The sequence below is a fragment of the Barbus barbus genome, assembly GCF_936440315.1.
Source record: "Barbus barbus genome assembly, chromosome: 30".
Lineage (NCBI taxonomy): Eukaryota > Metazoa > Chordata > Actinopteri > Cypriniformes > Cyprinidae > Barbus > Barbus barbus.
In genome coordinates this window covers 9,155,111-9,176,156 of record NC_136758.1, presented here as the reverse complement: position 1 = coordinate 9,176,156, position 21,046 = coordinate 9,155,111, and the positions used below count along the sequence as shown (strand labels likewise).

At 37.4% G+C, this 21,046-nt stretch overlaps 1 protein-coding gene across 1 annotated transcript in view; it reads right to left on the bottom strand.

The window, feature by feature from the left end:
- The window catches only part of LOC306850001 (kinesin-like protein KIF26A), a gene marked incomplete at its 5' end in the record, with an annotated part of 90,531 nt that overhangs the window by 46,480 nt on the left and 23,005 nt on the right, over window positions 1–21,046 (bottom strand). The window contains 2 exons of the mRNA XM_079385407.1: window positions 4,179–4,345; window positions 10,065–10,553. Coding sequence (XP_079241533.1) covers window positions 4,179–4,345; window positions 10,065–10,553 — 656 coding nt within the window. The remainder of the gene's footprint in view (window positions 1–4,178; window positions 4,346–10,064; window positions 10,554–21,046) is intronic.

Genomic DNA, 21,046 nt, shown 5'->3' with positions numbered 1-21,046 from the left:
ATGCTTTTTTGACTCTCAAAGTGATGGTATCTGGGGCCTGCATTTTATGAACCACTAAGGACAATGCTTTCAGCTAAAAATCTTTACTGTTCTACTGAAGAAAAAAAGTTACCTACATCTTGTCTGGCCTGAGAATGACTAAATTAACAGTAAATGTTCATTTTTGGGTGACCGATTGCTTTAAAGTGCAGAAAGATCAGTGATGCTAATGCTAATACGAGCTAGAGAATGCCCCTATAACAGGAGGTATGAGTAAATTAGTTGATAACAAAACATATAATGTTCTACTTCAGGCTTTCTGTGAACAAATATACTATCTATTCTAGTTGGAACAATTGCATAGAGCCAGGAAAGCAGTTCAGACATGGCACAAGAAGGAATGTAATTTTCGCAGTTCACGTGAACTAACGCCTCCCTTTCCCACTTTTATCTTCAGTAGGCAATTATGTTTATTCAAGGCCCAGCATGTATATGCCATGAATTAACTTCCCTTTGTTTCTATGGTTACTCCCTAAGACCAGTGCAACAAAGCACTTCGGCTGCTCAACTTGTCTAGTGACAGCCTGGATTGTTTGTACGTGTAATTACGGTGGAATGTTTACTCCAATCATAGTCATTACTGTTCAAGCTCACCTGGACAGGCAACTGAAAATGAGTGCTAGGTCATAAAAAAACATTTCACCGTGGTTGTGCTCAATGCCACTGCAAGTTCGCATACCGCCAAACAGCTGTGCCTCTCAATGCTGACCTGCATGCATGCACATACAAGTATACACCCTCCATTTACACACCTTGAAACCTTGGAATAGGTAGTCAGCTAATGAATTGTGGCAGCAATTTAAAAGAAATGAAGTTCAGACTTAATAAAGACACTCAATGTCTATACCACATGTGAATGAGCATCACATGTAGACAGTGAAAACAGAACCGCTTTTATAGGAGAAGCCATGTCACGTCACCACTCACTTGGCACTGAAAAACAATCTAGCAAAGACTAAACTACGTGCTAGATTTATAAGATTATGTAAATATTATGTTCCTTGCTAGATGTAAGTGATATATAAATTAAAAAGGGTTTTTTTTTCCTCCATAAACAACTATCCTTTATATTTCAGGAGGAACCTAATTTTTTTTTTTTTGTGCTAAAAAACTGCAGCTGAAGGTTTTGCTGAACAACTTAAGGCCAAAGTATACTTTGGTTTTTACACAAACTCAAGGGTCACCAGAATAGTATGTGCACCACCAGGTCGCATATACACATTGAATCTCTTTTGCACTAATCAGTTGCTCCACAAGGTGGCAACACTGGCACAGGCTGTTGTTTCACAGTAGAAAATGAAACTAAATAGACGGAATAACAACAGCAAGAAATAGCAGAGACTGCATTCACAACAGACACCCACATTGACAAGCACCTGTGGGAGGGGTTATGAAATAGCAGCAACTTTAGTTTAAAAGAGTACAAAAATATTTTTATCAGTCATAACAACCCAATCTCATGGCAATTCATACATATTTTATGAGGTGGCTAATTCAAATGACCTCACTTGTACAAATTTGTAAAATTTTTGCTAAATCATACGTATTTTATGAGTTCATATGAATTCATACGAGTGATCTACGCCCCTAAACTTACTCATCACTAGGGTCTAGAAAAATCGTACAAAATCATACAAGTGAGGTTATATGAATGCATACGACTTAGCCATCTCGTAAAATATGTACGAATTAGTCATGAGATAGAGTTGGTCATAACTACTGGAGAGAAATAGCACAGACACTGGACTAAGATGAAGCTTTCCAGAGAGCATGTGTCAACCGCCTATCAAATTGAGTATACTTTGTAAGGTTACATGTTCGACTGTACACATATGCTAGCATACACATACAAAAACAAAGTATATTTTGGTCTTTATTTTACCATGTATTTGATCACTTCTGATTGGTCAACAACATACTGCAGCAGCAAATAATTAAAATATACACAAGACTAATTAGGTGCTCAAAGAACCCACAAATTAGTCCACTTGCTCAAACCTCCAGTGAAAGGATTTGGAACTTTCCCATTTAAATCTTTTGACACCCACACATACACACACCAAATCTTTTACCATTCATTGCACATTTTTACCCACATGGACATCCGCTCTGATCTCTAGACAGACAAATCTCTCAACCTCATTTTCTTTCTCTTTCTCTCATCCCCTTTGGAGTCAATAGAGCATGTGGCTATCTAAAACAGTCATATCCTTTTAATCAGTTCTACCCCAACTCCCACCTAGCAAAGGATCAGATGATTCACTCACATGACCCTGTACATGATGCTCAGTTCAGGGTTGCTTTGAACCATTTCATCTTTCGAAGCACCGAGGCAGAATAGCAAAGCACACCTGATTTTTGAGTGTGACAGTGCATCCTGAAGCTCTGGGAAGCTCTTTGGGCCCTCTGTCTGCATTCATTATAGAAGCCAGCTAGAATGTCAATACACTAATCATATGCTCCATCACTCTGGAGCATATGCCGAGAACGAGGGTTAGGGAAAAGTCAACTTCTCAGCCATGTATCAAGCCATCATCCGCTCCTCTGTTTTCTCACTAGATGCTGACTAATATACAGTACAGGCTGAATTAAAGATGCCAAAGATGCCTTACAAAAAGACTATGGAAACATGGTTCAGCAATCATGGAACTTTGATTTACCTTGCCAATGAGTGCCTTTTTCATAGACTAAGGTACTTAAACAGTACTTTATGTGGGTACATTATGTAGGTGTCCATTTCTAAGGTAATAACATTGTATTTTGTTTGGTAAAGCAATTGGAAGGTATACCTTGCATTAACATGAATGAATTACAATAAGATAACACTTAAAAGCTGGGTTTACAATAATTGCACCCAAGACACATTGTGATTCAATCACCGCAACCACATTCAGAGGTGGTCAGGGATGGACTCTGACCACTGCTGTTCTGAAAATTAATTTTCATAAAACGTTATTTGAAATCAAAGATCATGAAGGGTTGACTGGAAACAGATTGACCTTGTCCCTCATCACTTTCTCCTCCAATTCTAATTGAAATCTAATTAACATTTTACTTACAAGAGAGGATCCAGCCTGCTGCTTGTTGTACAAGCAGGTTAAATGCCCAATGCACACAAGCAGAATAACTGCAGGTCTGGATGTTCACTACCAGCTCTTGATTTAAATGTAGAAGTTTGATAATGACTCCTTTAGAGGATGCTCTTCATTCATTTTTTTGTCACTTCACTTCAATTTCTCAGCCTTTGTTTACTAATTGAATGCCAATTACACAAATTAGTGGCTGTTAGTAACAAAAAGTCAAGTATGACCTATATCCAGTATTCAAAGAATGCCAGGGTGTCCAAAATGATAACTGACCTTATTCCAAACCAAAACAATAAAATATCTGGCAGGCACTAGTATTTGGGATGAAACAAGAGGTGGTACCCAACATAACTTCCTACTTATTCTGTTCATCCACCCAGGAGTTTAAATTAAGAGGGAAAAACAAATCTATTTTCTCCCTCTTCCTCGTCATTCTGTTTCTGTGACATAGCAGCCTCCCTGCTTATCCACTTCTTTTGAGATCAACTCCAAAGAAAACAGACACGCAATTATAAATCAGACTGCAAAAATTAACCTTGTCCTACATGGGGTCACATCTGTCTGTTGTCTCAGAATGACCTGGAAGTGCTTGGGCAGGTGGCAACATCCCAAGCGGATCTAAAAACTTAGCTGCCGTCATTCTGCACAAAGGGAGAGGCCCCTGATCACTCTTTAATGTCCCATGTTGTCACTTGGCTTGAGAAATTTGTCAAATGTGTTTTCCAGGACCATTCTTGAAGCATTCCTGTCACCACCCTTTTTCAAATACCAGTGGAATTGAGAAACTAATACATTGAAGCAGTTTTCTTGTACATATGCAACTCTACAGGAATAATTCGACTGGTGCCTTGATCAAGAAGGAACCCTTCTGGTTGCCAGTCAATAGCTACTATGCCACGCCATCCTATAATAATATACCATATCACACCAAGTCCAAAATCTGTAACCCTGACATTAAGTAAGGGAAAGATCCAGAGACATCTAGTTCACTACCATGCTTTGCTACATAAGGATGTTTGAGGGTCCATTAAGTGATCCATGTTAAATTCTTACCTGATAAAAAAGGATGCTGCAGCTGAAGTGGGATGGTCAGACGAAGCAGGCACAGCCTGGCCAATCTGAACCGGACTTCTCTGTCTGGAGGGAGTCAGGGAGACTCTGGAGATGGTGGGGTCTGAATGCCATTCGCTCTGCTCTGCTTGACCTATGAGGCCTTGTGTCTGGGGTGGGAAGAAGCAGGAGAGGAAATCAAACTTTGGATCCCAATAATATGACATTAAATTACCTTCTTACATAGTTCCATGAATCACACGCCTAGGTCATGGAAGATCACACCTTCTTGAAGGAATAGAGCAAGTCCTTACAAGGAGCAAGAGGCAGTTCCCTTATGGATTATGTTTCAAAGGTCACATGTAAAAAGAAGTAGGTAACACTTACTCACATGCATTTATCATAAAGTACATAATTAACCACCAGGGAGGAACACTGATCCCTGTACTAATGGTATGAATAGGACTTCAATGGGAAGAGATTAAACTGATTCACAAGAAATGTGAATTCCTTAGCCAAAACCATAGTAAGATTCAAAGGTTGTCAATCCAGACATGGGTCCACCAGGTCTCCCATGACTTGAGGCAATACAGGCCAGCTCTCGAGAAAGTGGACATGTCAAGAAACTAATCTTTTGTCGGTGTCTCCAATGGAGTTCCCACAAAATCTCAAAATCTAGGTGCTTGAGACTCTACACTATGATTTTTGAAACACTGTTACATAATTCTTGCATGAAGTCTGTGAGAAATAGCTTTTCGCAGATAATAAAATAAAACATCTAGAACATATTGGTTTGTAGTTGTTATATATTCTTGCACTGGAGCCCATTCATTCACTGACTTTTTCATTATTTTACCAGAGTCGCTCTTTGTCTCGGAGGCTTGTGAGTAACTAAGTAGCTTAAACCCACAATCAATATGACCTGTCAAGCACTTGTTTTGAATGTAGGCAGTGTGTTAAAAGGCTTCAGGTAAGGTTGGGCAATTTCCCAGAGAATATCATGAGTTAGTCACTGACAACACATTGAGCAATAAACAACTATGGCTTTAGTGTGGCATGTCATCTATGTTGCGGTGGTTGTGCATAATGGCTGGATTCGTGTTTGCTCTGGATTCATGTCTGGCAACTAAAATAACATCATTCTCAAACTTTTCATGAAGCATAGGCTATCCAGTGCGTGATGCGTCAACAGAACTCTGACAGGAGAACTATTTCTATACATTGGATGACATATGAGCTCCATATATCACAAACCTTCAGGCACATGGAAGGATTACTCGCATGAGACGGAGTACGACAAGCAGCATTCATTCTGTTTCTAGTCTGCACTTTTTGTTAAACTGTGACATTTGGTTGAATAATTACTATTACGTAAGCTTCAACTGATTTGAGGGTTGGAGGATTCTGAACAAAGCAAAAAGGGTTTGTTTTGATTAAGTTGTTTACGTCTGTTTATTCAGATGCTCCAGGATTGTGTTTATGTCTAGAATTGCTTTCTGTGTACGGTTGAAATCAATAATTGTTATGTCTGTCAGTTCTGTAGCAGAAATGGCAATTCCATTGTTCAAAATTACAATGCATGCATGTGGACATGACTTAAACTTCAATTAGTTTTTGGGGGGAATGACTATACATACACAATAGCTGTTACTGCAGCTTTTTATGAGAGCTTTTTTACAGCTTAGGCGGGATCAAAACCAATTGTGGTGTCCAGGTCTTTGAGCTCGTGACAAGTCAGAAAGGGCTCCTATGAACTTAGCACTCACGCAATCATCAACGCAAAAAACGCCATGATGAATCCATGACATGACAGAGTCATATCGCAGCGCATGGCATTCCGGTTTCAGATGAGCCATGATAAATCAAAACAGCGTCACACTGACAGCGAATGGTGTCTATCTGGACAGAATGGTAATCCCCACATACAGATAAAGAAGGAACGGGTGTCACATTTCACATCAACAGGATGTTTAAAGAGGCTACGCAGTCGAAACGAGACAGAATTTGGGACGCACAAACATAGACATTAGACACACATTCGAACACACACACACAAACACACACACTGAAGCAGCTGTCAAAAAACCCACTATGGGTTTTTGAGGACTTAAGCCCTCCAGTCAAGCTGTTTTCATGAGTGTCAGACACAGAGCACGAGGTGCACACGCTGTATCCCCAGGTCGGGTCATTAAAGTACAGCTGGAGAGAGCTCCCAGCACTTGATAAAATCAGGTATTCTCTTTATACTACACCCTGTCTACAACCTCATCTCTACACAGAGTCCAGAAATTCCAACTATTCCCATCTCCTTCCGAATGTCTTTCCTTTTCTTTTCTAAGAAGGAGCAGCATAATTTCTCTCTCTTTCTCCTGCTCAGAGGGAGGCAGATCACAGTCTGTTCACGCTGCTTAAGGATTCCTGGTTTTGGGCTCCCTGTAGGCCAGTAGGTCATCCCAGCCCATATGAAACCCACATGAAAAATCCCATCCCGCTATGCTCTAATAATTTTATCTGCCAGCTCGAGTAAAGAACAATAAACCTGAAAGTACTGCTCTCAAGACAGTTTTTCTTTTCTTTTTAGGTGTGCTACTTATCATTGTAAAAAAAGTTTGACCAAATGCTCGAAGCATAAACATTTTATCTACTGTTTGTTGTAGTGTTAATTTCGTTAATGAAAACTATGATGAAAAATGTTAGTTGATGAGATTTTTTTCCTGACTAAAATGTGATGATGACAAGGCGACAATAAGGTCAATGAATGATAACTGTGACTATAACAACATGCAATATCGTTGACAATAAAAGACGTGACCAACAAAATTTTACTTTAAAATTTACTTTTTTTCGTCAAAAAAAGGAGACAAAATATTACTGTGGACTACTGTACATGCCTCTACTACACAAGTTTTGTGTTGAAATCCCCAAATTAGAGCTTCTCTCTTAAAAGGATGCATTTTCTGCTTATTTTTTTGCAATCTGGCAACCATGCACATGCGCTCGCTCTTCATTACGGAAGTGCCGATGATGATCTGAAAGTAAACTGGAGTTTAGCGATCTCCTTAAATTACTATTAGGAATTTCAATGTTATAATATTTTTTGTTTGTTTGTTTGTTTTACCAATTTTCATAATGTACATAGAGAGAGGGCTATAATAGGGCTATAATAAATAAAAAATATGACAAAATTAACACTACTTTGTTGCAACAAATTCTAGGATCATCTTCATTGAAAATGTTAAATGCGATACCTTCTTATAATTTGGCAAGTCATATGAAGAAGTGTGGCTATGAGATCTAAAAATGTGGCGTTTTGGAACAGAACTTCAGTAGCAGAATTATAAACTATTGTAAGTGGATTTGTAAAACACATCATTCAAATTTCAAAATAACAGACTCGTTCTTGAGTGTGTGTATGAATATGTTCTTATTCCGCTTTATAAACAAGTATTATGATGGCAGCACATTGATAGCATCAGATGGTAATATCATGGTACTTGAATATTGTAATAATTTGTTACCATGGGCAATCCAAGAGACTTAAAAGGAATGCAATGGTATTAATTGTACATGTTCAAAAAAACCACATGTGGTCTAAGCATTTCAAGAATTCGTTTGAATCTAAATTTGACAGCTGTCAACACTCTGAAGTGTTTCTTGCCATTTGATGTTTCACTTGCTTTCCAGGAACTCTCACCTGCTTCAAAAGTAGTGCCTTTACCAAGTAGCACAGACATAAAAATCTACTTCACAGAACACAAGACCCCTCCAAAGACTTCCTGTCAGACTCAGTCCATCTCAATGGCTTTGTCTCCTCCTCTTTTCTCTTGCTGCTTGTCATTTCTCTCCACAGAAATCAGATGAGTTAAAGCTCTTTGCTCAAGGCTCCGCTGAAGACCCAGCGCACTGCATGCATTATTGTTATCCCTCCAATCTAATGAAAGGAAGGAGCCTTTCCAAATTATACAAGGCACGTCTTTGAACAAGGGAAAAGCATGGAGCTCAGAGCTATTCCTGTACAAGCCTACATGTGCGAGTTGTGTGTTTGCGTAAAGCAGACAGCTTCTGTTGGTTTTTCAAGACGTTCTGGGCCAGCAGTTGGTCAGCTTTTTTGTCCAAGGCTTTTTGCTTTGTGCACAAACACATGCTGGTTGCTAAAAGCTTCAGTGGCGGCTTACACACTGGAATAAAAGCACTTGTTGACATTAACTCAAATAGGAAATGCACAGGCTATTGTTAATCTCCTGCCATCAAAAGCAGTAACAGTTGGCAGGAATAAAAAGGATCTATCAGAGGCAACTGCAAAAGATTGTAAAAGCAACATCAATACTGCAGAAAGAGGTTATTTGTATTACAATTAGACACAGCTCTGACGCAACACAGACTCAGATATGAAAGACAGTCAGGAATAGTTCAGCTGACCACCTGTGGTGGTGAGTTTTGTTTAGTTTAACATGCTGAAGCTGTACACTTAGTACACATGAACAGTCCACTGTGGAATGTAACAGTGCCGTAAGGCAGCTAGTCAATAAAACAAAGGAGTAATAAAATGAACTCCTCAAGCTGTCAGTCTGCCAAACCTGCTTTCTGGCGATCGATCGATTTAAGGCAGAGACCAATATACCAGCCAGATGAATAATCATATTCAGCCATTATGAGAATAATGTCAACAGTCGATAACCGTCCCTGTTTAATTATTTTAATTGCTGCATACATACCATACATTATCATTCTGCATTTATTTGATCAAAAATATATATTATGAAAAACTATTCCTATTTAAAATAACTGTTTTATATTTTATTATATTTATAAATATAATTTATTCCTGTGATGGCAAACAGCCATTACTCCAGTCACATGATCACTAAGAAATTATTTTAATATGCTAATTTGGTGATAAAATAACCTTACTTATTCTTTTCACATTTGAAATCATTTCTGCTTTTTAATATTTTTTGTGGAAACCGTGATATTTTATTCCTTATGATTCTTTGATTAATATGATGGTAAAAAGAACAGAATTTCTTTCAAATACATTTTTTCGGAACACTGTAAAAGTCTTTACTGTCACTTTTGATCAGTTTAGTGCATCCTTGCTAAATAAAAGTATTAATTAATTGAAAAAAATAAATAGAATAAAAGACAAAAAATTAAATAAAACAATACAAATAAAATAATAAAAAATTAAATAAAAAAATACAAATAAAATAAATGCAAAATCTTACTCATTTCAAACTTTTTATTGGTAGTGTATATACTACCTCATTGTAAATATCTCTGTAAAGTGTAAGTGAAACTCAAATGCTACATTCATTGACAATGATACACATTTCCAAATCACTCACTCATAAATCAACAGGTGCATTGACAATGTGTAACTGCACTACAAGTGTACAAATCTGTAAATGAGACAGCATAAACTGTTACACACTGTTACACACTGTCTCAGTACATTATGTTTCAAGCATGCTCTCTATGTTACTGAGTGCATGTGATTCAATTATGCAGGTGTTTTCAGCTGCAATTCATTCAGACAGCTGTAGGCTCAAATAACCAGACCAATTGTCAACAGATGCCTATGCTGGTGAATAATAATGCTTCAAAGAACCCTTCAAAGCAAACTTTTCCATACCTCTCAATCACTGTATGGCAGCAACAGCAGCTCTTTTGACTTGGAAAGATGTCAAAAATATCCAAACAACTGTTATCTTCAACCCCTACACCCTTCAAAAGCTCCCATTGTTAAAGATGAAGACTTTGCAGGGAATAAACATGGCCACTTCTAAATTTTAAACACAGTGAGAATTAATATTTTAGTAGTAAATGGGATCAAGTGATTACCGTTAAACAAATAAGCTCATAGTTGGAGAGAAATGAAAGGTTGCATACCGGGTTTGGCTGAGGCAGGAAGTTATTGACGCGTGAGATGCTCCACATGCCCTCCAAGTACTGCTGGGCTTGAATGGTGACTGAGCTGATGGTCCCCGTCAGAGGTCTTCCTCCCATGGTCACCTGCACGCTGGGTTTCATTGCCCCAGTGCTGGAAGACGGGCTCTGAGACCAGCCCAACTCACGCTGCCGCTCCCCCACAGGCAGGACGCTGTGCGCTGGGTGAGGTATCCTCGATCTGGTAGGTCTGGAGGAAAGAGTGACCACGCTGTGTGTTGTCAGCCTGGTGGGATGTCCAGGGAAGGTGTTGGGAGGCAGGCATGGCATGTCGGAATCAGGGTACAGTTCTTGGAGAGTCTGCAGTGCCTGCTGTTTTAGCTGCTGTGCAGGTGTGCCGCACACCTGACACCTCGTTCCTTCATGTCCGCCTTTCAGCGACCAATCAGGCACTTGCAGCTGGTCAATGATAAAGGCAGCAAATCCAGGGTCCTACAGAGAGCAAGAGACGACAAAATACAGATACAGCTAAAAATGATAGAAAACATTCTCTGTATGTATACATGTAGAAGAATTGACAATAAAGCAGACTTGACTTGACTTTGACTTGACTTGATATATATATATATATATATATATAATAAAAAGATTGGAATTTCACAATATTATTGTTTTTGTATTATTATTATTATTATTATTTATAAAATGATTCTATTTCTAGTTATATTCCTAGAATAAAGGATATATAATAAAATTATTTTAAAGTATATATTTTCTTTTATATTTTCAGATTTAGCTATGCTTGCAGACAAAAAAAAAACTAATTTCCTCAAAGTGATCAAATAAATAAATAAATAAATAAAATTCACAATGTTCTTATCACAGTAACCAGCTTTTTATTAGCAGGCCATTTACAAATATGCAACAAAAAAAAAGGATATTTGCATGTGCTTTACTGATCTAAACCAGCAAAGCCATTCCTTGCAGACATTTAGACAAGATATTCCTTGTTTTCCTAGAGGCCTCATCTTAATTATAATATTTCAAACTAAGCAGAGCTGAAAAGTGAGAGTTTTGTGGGTGGAAGGCTTGAGCGCTGGGGAGGGGAGAGGAGGGGTGGCGGGCGATAGGGTGTAAAGAAAACAACAGCTGAGCCTAGGCATGAAGAACATTGCAGCGTGTATTTACATTTGATAAGACTCCCAGCAGGGAGAGATATGACAAGAGACCCAGCATGAAAATAATCATCTCCCATTCAATGCCAAGGGCATGACGCCAGTCTACCTGATGGACAGGGGCTTATGTCTGTGTACTCACACTCACACACAATGAAGAGCTTGGAGCAGGTAACTGTTGCTACAATACAGGATCACTTATCATGATAATACTACCGAACATAAAGGATTACCCAGACACCATTTAGAAAAAACACTTACACAAAAGGTAAACAAGGAATTGATAGGAATTCAATTTCACTGAAAGCAGTTTTAACAGGAATTATTCATTTAAAAATTAAACTGTGTCATTATTTAGACACTATTTTAGTTTCATTTCTTTATTTCTTACATGGAAAAAAAGAAGCTCGAACAGGTTTTGGAATTGCATGAGTAATTGAAGACAGAATTCTAATTTTAAAGGAAAAAAGTCACTCATTTCTAATGCTGTAATTTCTCTCTCACATCCACACGCACTTCTGGTCTTCTGAGAGACATACCTCACATTCTAGATCAGTATTAGTGAGGTTAGACCCTGACTGAAGCCCAGGGCAACATTAATGTTTATGGTGCCTGATTTAGCCACAGTATAACCTGGATGTGTGAGAGCCCAAAGGCACATCCACAACACATAAATCATCCACTATGAGACATAAAATAAGGATATTTAGTGGAATTAACACCATAATTACTACACAAAACCCTCTTAGGTCTCCTCCAGCATCTCAATTAAGCCAGACTTCGATATGTAAGCAAAAATCATCCCACAATGGGGTCTCCTATGACAGACAATCGTTAGGAATGCAGGCAGATATGTTTGTGATTTGTGCCCTGACTTTAAACTTCTCAACTCAGGTGCACTGGAGTCCAATTATTATAAATATTCTGTGTGGGACTATTCAGAAGGGCATGAATATTTAAAGATGATCATTTAGATAAATAGTTGAATAGTGCAGGCTGGGAACAGAAAGCTAGCGATATACTCAAGGATACTGAAAAGGAACCAGATAAGTTAGCCGTGCTGAGATGATTTATGTGTGTTTTCAAACGGAAAATTGCAGAATATGTGTTCATCTGTAATTTATGTCTAAAATGTTCCCTGTCAGATGGTAGAGCAACATTCTGCAGATGTTTTCATGAAGGTATTTATTTTTTTTATTTTTTTTTACATTGTATGGTACATTGATGCTCAAAAAAAATATTTTTCAAAAGATTTTTTTTTTTTTTTTTAATGAGAAGGATTGCTTTCAGAGTGTTTTCAGCATTGATAATATTAAGAATGATTTCTGAAGGATCATGCAACACTGAAGACTGGAGTAATTATGCGGAAAATTCAACTTTTCCACCACAGGTTATTTTATATAATATATTTATTTGATATATTTTACTACAGTAAAATATAATTAAAATACATTTAAAATGATTAAAAAGTGTTTTTTTTTTTTTTTTAGAATCATGGACAACAATACAACACTTGTGTTAAGATAGTAAATAGGTTGAATTCTGATTTCACATCGACTTAAAGACATACATATACTTGCTGTGGTACAGTAAAATGCACCACCATTAGGATGGTACCATTCATCCACCAATGCCAGAAAGAGAATTATAAAAAATTGAGAAGTGAGAGAGTGAGCGAGGTAAGATGAGGGTTAGACCCCTGGCCTTGGGGCTTGTAGTTGGCCATTGTGTGACTTTATTGGCAGTCAGCTCTGGGTTTTTATGAAGCTCTGGGGATGAATGCAGGAGCCTATCTACTGATTAGTGATGCACTAAAGAACAGAAAGGGAACAGAAGGATAAATGACTACATGTGTGCCCTCAGCCCGCTAGTCTGACTGTCTCTAAAACTAATGATGATGAGATATGAGTGTGGAGAAAGGACAGAGAATACGAGGGTGGGGGAGGACTTACAGAGATAGAAAAAAAGAGAGAAAGAACGAGATGCAGAAGATATGACTGACAATGAGAAAGTGAAAAGAGAGAATAATACAAGAGATGATGGATGATTAAAAAAAAACTTTATCTATGATATTTAACCACTACGAATGAAAAGGATTAGTTAAATAGCACATTTACTTCAACAAGACCAAAAACAAGGCTGTGAGGAACCGAAGTAGCCTACAGTTCATTCAATATGTCAAAGCTAAGAAACCATTTTTCTGTGAATTTACAGTAGACAAAAAAAAAGATGCTTTTGGGAATTAGATGTTCACCTTAAGCAGCAACTGTTTAAATCGAAGGTATACCCCATTGTCCAAAAAAATTATAAAATAAAATATTTCTTCAAGCATTTCTGCTGACAAAGCTGCTTGTTTTCAAACACTTCTATTAACACAAAATGGGATACATTAAATGAATCAACTCAATTAATTTTGTAAATCCAGAATTTCCAAAAAAGATATGTTCTAACTTCTTCAATAAAAACAAAAGATGCTGAGGGAAAATAGATAAAAGAAGAAATATTTATTATTTTTAATTTAATTTAAGTCATTATGAAAATTCTATGAAAAAGATTATGGTACATTTCTGTCATCATTTACTCATTCTCATGCCATTCTACACCTGTATAACTTCTAGAACACACACACACACACAAAAAATGGTGCAAGGTTGGTTGGTCCATTAAAAGAATATCAGTGGTGCCCAAAATAAAACTGGACCCCAATGACATTTCTTTATGGACCCACCATCCTTGCCTTTCAGTCTTGCCCTATACCTTTCTTTGTATGGAAAAGAACAGTTGAAGCATTCTTTAAAATATCTTCTTTTGTGTTCCATAGAAGACAGAAATTCAAGCAAGTTTGGAACAACATGTTATCTTTTACAACCTTGTCATGAAATTAAAGGAGTATATTGTATTAGAACAGCCCACAAAATTGAAACACTAAAATTACACATATATTCATTCATAAACGAATACACTACTGACTGAGGTCCAAGCAACTGGTAAAGATGACCTGGCACTTTTGCTGCAGGTATTGAGGGTGGAGAGCGGGTTGCGTGAAAGTCCCAGGAACAGCTGTTGCTACACACCCTGTAGTGAAAAGGTGAGCGCTGGGTCTTCTCACAGCAGGCCATTAATACAGATTACATTTACTATACTCTAAAAAGCTAAAGACCATATCCAGCGTTAATCCCCATGGACCTCTACACAAACGCGCACACACATATGCCATGGTCAATCTACCCAACAGCACTGCAGGCCAGGAGGGATTCCTAAGCAGGGCCATACTGTATGCTATAGAGCAGGAGCTCTGAGATCCTCTGGGCCTCTATGACTTTAATTACAGAAGCAGGAGCATATAGGACGGCAGCAGGTGTGTGCGCTTGCACACCTGCATCTATATCTGTGTGTTTGTGTGGAATAAAAGCATATGGAGTTTGGCTTTCCTTAGCTGCCAGTAAGTAAGAAAAAACTCGTAACACTTTAGATTAGAGAACGCAATTAACTAGTTGCTTATTAGCATGCATATTATTGGCTCTTTATTAGTGCATATCAGTGCCTTATTCTGCATGACAATATTCTAGATCCTTACTTAATATCAATAAGCAGCAAATTATGATTTAATTGAGGGAAAACACTTGCACTACCAATAGCAGTAGGTTCTAAATTGCGACTGTTTAACAAACAGAGCTGTACATCTCTGTAAAAATACACAGAAGCAAAACCAGTGAAATCAGTGAAAACCAGCAAAGCTCAGCTCCTAGTAACACATGTTTACTGCAGTAAGACGATCACACACACTCACACCACATGAGAGTGAGACAGAGGGTCATTAGAAACACAGATATTTGTCTGTCTGCTGAGTGACTGTCTTGACAGGCCACACTTGGTGCTCTCTCATTACTGTCTGATTGATTATATCCTCTGTAAGTGGCATTATTTCTTGTATTCTGCACGCGCATGATACAACTACTTATTACATGTCTCTCTCGAATACTTTAATGTAATTGTCCAATCACAGCATTTTGCTGTCAGATATTTTTGTGTAGTGAGCGCCCAGTTTGCCCAGTTTCTACTACAGATTTAGAATTCACGTATAATTCTGCACTAGTTTTTTTCTGGTAAAATTCAATCATTTTAACTTGAATTCATATTTCATGTCATTTATTTGTTTGCTGTAAAATTAAAAGTAAACTGTATAGATTTCAGTTCTAGTTTTCTGGTGAAAACCTTCCCAAAAACACATAATAAAATACATCACACAATGCAAATATCAATTCATCAAATTAAAGTGTCTAACAAAAAATATGATTACTGTGCTGAAGTTAATCTCGCATATGTTTTTTTGAGAAATTTATTTATAGTAATCTGGATTACTGACCAGCAAAAACTGTCTAAAAAATCAATTTGATCAAGACAAAATAAAAACTTTCCTAAAAACAATCATAATGTCTTCCATTAGCAGTGTTTTTAAAACTTCATCCATTCACATATATTCTGAGTAACTTTACCTTGCAGATATACTTTATGATGGATTTCCTTTATTTTTGCTGTTTTATAAAAGACATGCACCTCTCCAAACTCCAAGGTCTGTGTAAAAAGAATGCAGGTATGTCCCAATCACTATCCATTATAGATTGCTCTCGGACACATAAATGGCTTTTCCTGCTCACTGGGGCTTGAAAAAGAAACCAGTTTTCGCCTGAACTGTTTGGATAACCCACAATACTGTCTCCTTTCTGTCTGTCACCCTCCCATTCTCTCCACATGGATCACTCCAGCTGTCAGTGACTCGTCAGACCTTGCATGGGCAGCCAGTCAGTACTGAGGCCACAGTAACTACAGACCACTATTTCCAAAATTCTTTAAGTTTAAATTTTGGTTTATTGCTGCAAGACAAACTATAAACACTTGTCTGTGTGTTTGACTTCACTCTGAGTTTATTTCTCGCAATTTTGAGTTAACATCTTACATTCACATTTTTTCCCTCAGAATTGCAAGTTTATATCTCACAAATTGAGACTTTTTTTTTTTTTCAAAATTGTGATATATAACATTCTCACAATGTTTAGTTTATATCTTGCACCTTTGAGTTAACATCAATTTGTAGATGAAAGGCTCAGTCTGTATCACAAAATGCATATTTTATTCAAGAAATGTTTAGGTAAATGTAATTTCTTTTTCATATTGATGCACAAAATCATTTATTACATTAACAAAAGGAATAGGCAGCTCACCAGGTTTTGGAGCAGAACTCCTAACTTCGTGACCTAAGAGCGGTTGCATGTGATTCAGCTGCAGTTTTACAGGACCCGGGGATAATACAGCAGTTAAACTTAGTTAAACTAACAACGGCGCCTTATATTGCACTGGAGACTTCTGCGCATGCATATTTATACATGCTCACCGGTTATTTCCCGCAAGTAATTAAAATAGTTGATTTGCTGAGACTGTCTGGAAACTCTCCAAACTGCTCTTGATGATTTATTTATCTATTTAGCCAGAGTTTATGGAAATAAAAAATAATAAATCAACTCTTCACTTTGTTTAGAAGTACAGCTGCCTGCAGAAAGGTGAAGAACAGAGAAGGAAAAGTAATTGCTGCAAGGGATTGTGGGTGTTCTTGACTATTAATAAGCTAATCAAGGTGGATGGCACCAGTGAGCACTCTGGGAAAGAATAGCCCCTGAGTGAAGAGTCAATGTGTGTTCAACCTGACTGCAGGCTGCCAAGTCACTGCACTTTTGGTTGATAGTAATGCTTCTACATGACTGACTTCAGGCAGCACATGTTAGCCAACCAGTCTGATTAAAAATTCTGATTTATCAAACATAATCCAAAATAATGTCCATAATCTCTTTGAATCACATCTAGTAGGCACGACAAAGCCAAAAACTGAAAAACACCTCAGTTTTGACAAAAAACACTTTGCATATGCCTACAGCCAAACATATAGTCTTTCAAGGTGAACTTCATTTGATCGCATGGCTGAAACAATGGCTGACAACAAATGTGTGCTACAAAGATTCTTCTTTGTCCAGTGTCTGCAGAAGGTATAAGGGATAAAGATGTCTTCCCATTCTTTTAAAATGTAAATTGCTATTAGAAGCACTAGTCAAAGTGCAAAGTCCAGTGTTGTTGCGTCTCTGGTAGTTTGTTGGTGTTCCTGCTCTGTAGTGTATTTTCCGACAATGGAAAAACAGGTCGGACCAGTGTCGCCACCTTGTGGACCAACTAATTACCACCAAAAATTCAAGGTGCAAGAGCTGAGCATACAGAGTAGGGAGCCATTCACACAGAAAGTGTTTTTGCACTCCACTTAGATGCATTTGTTTTCATGTGTTGGACCATCAACTCGTCTCTCGTGCCTTTTGCAGGGTCTCGCGCAAAATATGTTATTCTTAAAACGCAGTGCCCATGTTAAAATTAGTTCAACAAAGAAACAAAGAACAAAAAACATGCCTTTTTTGGTTCTTTCGACTGGTATGTGTTTTTAAATGCAAAAACACACTCTGTTTAAATCACCTCTAAATGTGGTTTTAAATGTGGCATAAAAACTTAAGAATAATGTTTTTCAATGTTATTATTGGAGAACATTTTACAACAAAACACTATTTAAATTGTTATACTTTTTAAAGTTGAAATCAAAGTGTTACTTGAGGTTTCTTAGTAATTTTGTGTGACATTTACTAGCAATTTATGAGTAAAAAATCTACACCATTTTGTTTTCCATAAAAATACATAAAATAGGCACAAGGTATTTTCCATGCTATTTTTTACAGGTGTTTTATCTGTATTTTGAACTTTGCACTGCATTGCATAGTTATCAGAAATTAATGGATAATGTCCTGGCAGAAAAATTACCAGCACTTTTTTTTCTTTTTACTTTTTTTCCAGTATAGGCTTAAATATATAGTGCTTTCTTAACACCAGCCAGTCTTTCAAACAACCTACCAACTAGTCGAGTATAAAAAACTAGATGTGATTACAGATTTGTGCAAAACTTTTGCGTATCCAACTAAAACCTAATTTTTTCCTCTCGCAAGGAATGTTGGTAGGATTACGTATAATCGCAGCCATTATTTATCGCAGCCATATACTAGCCATTATTTTTAATTGAAGAGACATGTGTGTGTATCTTTAGCAAAGCAGCATGGAGAGACGCTTCTGGGATGCTTACATGCCACAGCACAGCTGGTATAAACAAAAGCATTGACTAGACTGGCCGTGTTGGAGCCGTAATGCACCACAAACGTGTGCAGTGTAAATAAGGGGTTATCCATCCAAGCATTAATGGCAAGGAAAGCCTCTTATACTTGAGAGGATGAGCCGTTTCTTGGAGGTTATAGTACATTAAATGATCATGTGATTTTTACGTATGCAAGGTGAAATGTAAATGTAAATGCGAAAAAAAAAAAAAAAAAACTGTTTACATTGCAGTTTTGCAATATATTCCTTTTTTGAATTGCCTGAAAAACCACCTCATGCGAGCGCAAAACCTTTTTTGCAATATATGGGAGTTTTTTCCGAAATTGACGTGTATTCACTTCTCAATTTAAATTTGCACAATTTGAAGGGGAATGGAAACGCAGCTACTGGTAGTTTTGCACATTACTACTAATTACTAACTGCACTCACATGCTTCATTAGCTAATCTCGATTCATGTGTGTACAAATTGCTTTTGAAACTTTCTTTGCACACAAGTACTCAACTTCTATACACCTCAATCCACAAACACTGCACTCTGAACAGAGCTTCTATCCAACTTCCATGAACTTTTCCACAGCTCTAAGCCTCATCTCAACTTCCTGTAAAGCCCTCCCAGAGCCATCTGCTTTCAACAGAGACCTGCTCTCTCAGCTCTAACACACACCAGCCCGTGTGGGCAAGAAGAGAAGTTAATTACCTAGTGATAAATGCAAACAGGAAGAGGTAAACACACGCGTCAGTAATTTGCATGAACTCCACTCGTCTGCAACCAGCAGCACGGGAACTGATGAGATTGCTCGCTCTAAAGCACTCGTCCCAGGAACTCAATCTCCAAAGTCACATCTAAAGCAGCACATCAGCATAATTAGGCAGAGTAAGTCACACAAGAGACTGATGTCTTAGACCGCTCAGAGTCTGTAAACTTTGGAGTGGAATGTGATTAGATGACTCCGGCTACTACATAATTCACAGGACGACATCTGTTAGACAAAAGATGTGAAGTATGAAAACTCTTTTTCTCTGCTGCATAAAAATGTGAGGCAAATTGCGGGCTGGTGAAATTACTGTCAAAATGTCCTTTAAAACACAATTTAAATCCAGATAATATATACAGATAATTTACAAAAACAATGATGAAAGATGGCAACCAGTGACCCAAACCATTTTTCATTGGTAACAACAATCGTCTTTCAGCATATTAAAATGTAATTCAATATGTCAAAATAATTGGAATAAGGCCAGGTTTGACCGACTCAAAGGAAAGAAAAATGAGGTCTTGTTAATCATGAATCTCATTTGTTTCTCCTAGACAGCAAATCATGTTAAATAGGGTGTTAACTGAACTACCTGTTTGATTCTCCAGCTTCTCAAAAATCATTTGAATAAACATTCGGAAATCTCACGTTTCACGAGTTTCAGTTGCAACAAAGTCTGAGATTTCATTATGAGCTCAAACATTTATCATCAACTCTGCTAATATCAAATTATCTGTGTAATGCTGTTCACAGCAATTATCAGCAACTGCCATATTTATCTATTTTTCACAAGGAATTTTGGGATAAACATGCCTCAATAAACTCCTAATTTGCTTTTATTTTAATAGTTAGTAAGATAGTTGTTAAGTTTAGGTATTGGGCAATATGGTCATGCAGAATATGTGCTTTATAAGTACTAATAAACAGCTGATATTAATAATAGGCATGCTAATAGGCAAAATATTAGTGAAAATTGGTCCATATAGTAGAGTGTTATCATGAAATCTGTAACAAACCAATAAACAAATAAATTAACTGTGGCTGTTTTGCAAAAGAAATAATCATATTTGTTAAATTTGTGTCAAAAAAGTCAATGAAATAGTCCAATAGACATCAGAATTTAATAAGCCTTTTTGCTGCAGATATTTGGACATGCATCAAGACAGCCATCCAAGACTCTCGGAGATTGGCAGGTTTGAATGTTTTCTTTGGGTGAATAGAGACGTCTAGACACAGTGAATAAAGATAGACAGAGAGATAGACAGAGGATTCCCAAACCCTTCTCCGTCTGGAGCAGACATAAGGAAGAGCACACAAATGAATCGCCTTAATGACTAAAAATTTGTATCGCCTTTCCTTTTTTGAAATATTTGCTCATCAAAAATAGTAACAGTAGTCATTTAAATACATCTTGTATGACGGTAACAATGGGAGGACTACAAATGGCCTTGACGTGAACACTGAAAAGGCTAAATCTATCTGCTACCCACGGATGGCGGTATGATGAGGTGACTTATAATGGGAAGAACTGAAACGACAAAATTATAGAAGGAGAGGGGTGGCCATTGTGAAGATAGGACGGGGAGAGAAAGAGAGATTACCTTGGTGCTTTAGGTTAGTTGTACTGAACCAATATTATAACTGCCATTCATCATAGCTAAAATATCTCTTTTGAAGGAAACAAAGCAAACAGAAAAGAAAAACTCAACTCTCCATCCTGATTTAAGCTCTCTCCCTGAACTCCATTCAAAATATGTTCAATTTGTCATGGCCTAGAAGCACTACACCTACATAAATGCATCTCTCCTGCACTTACAGAAAACGTTGATGGATACTGCCTGTTGGTCCTCTGTCCATCAA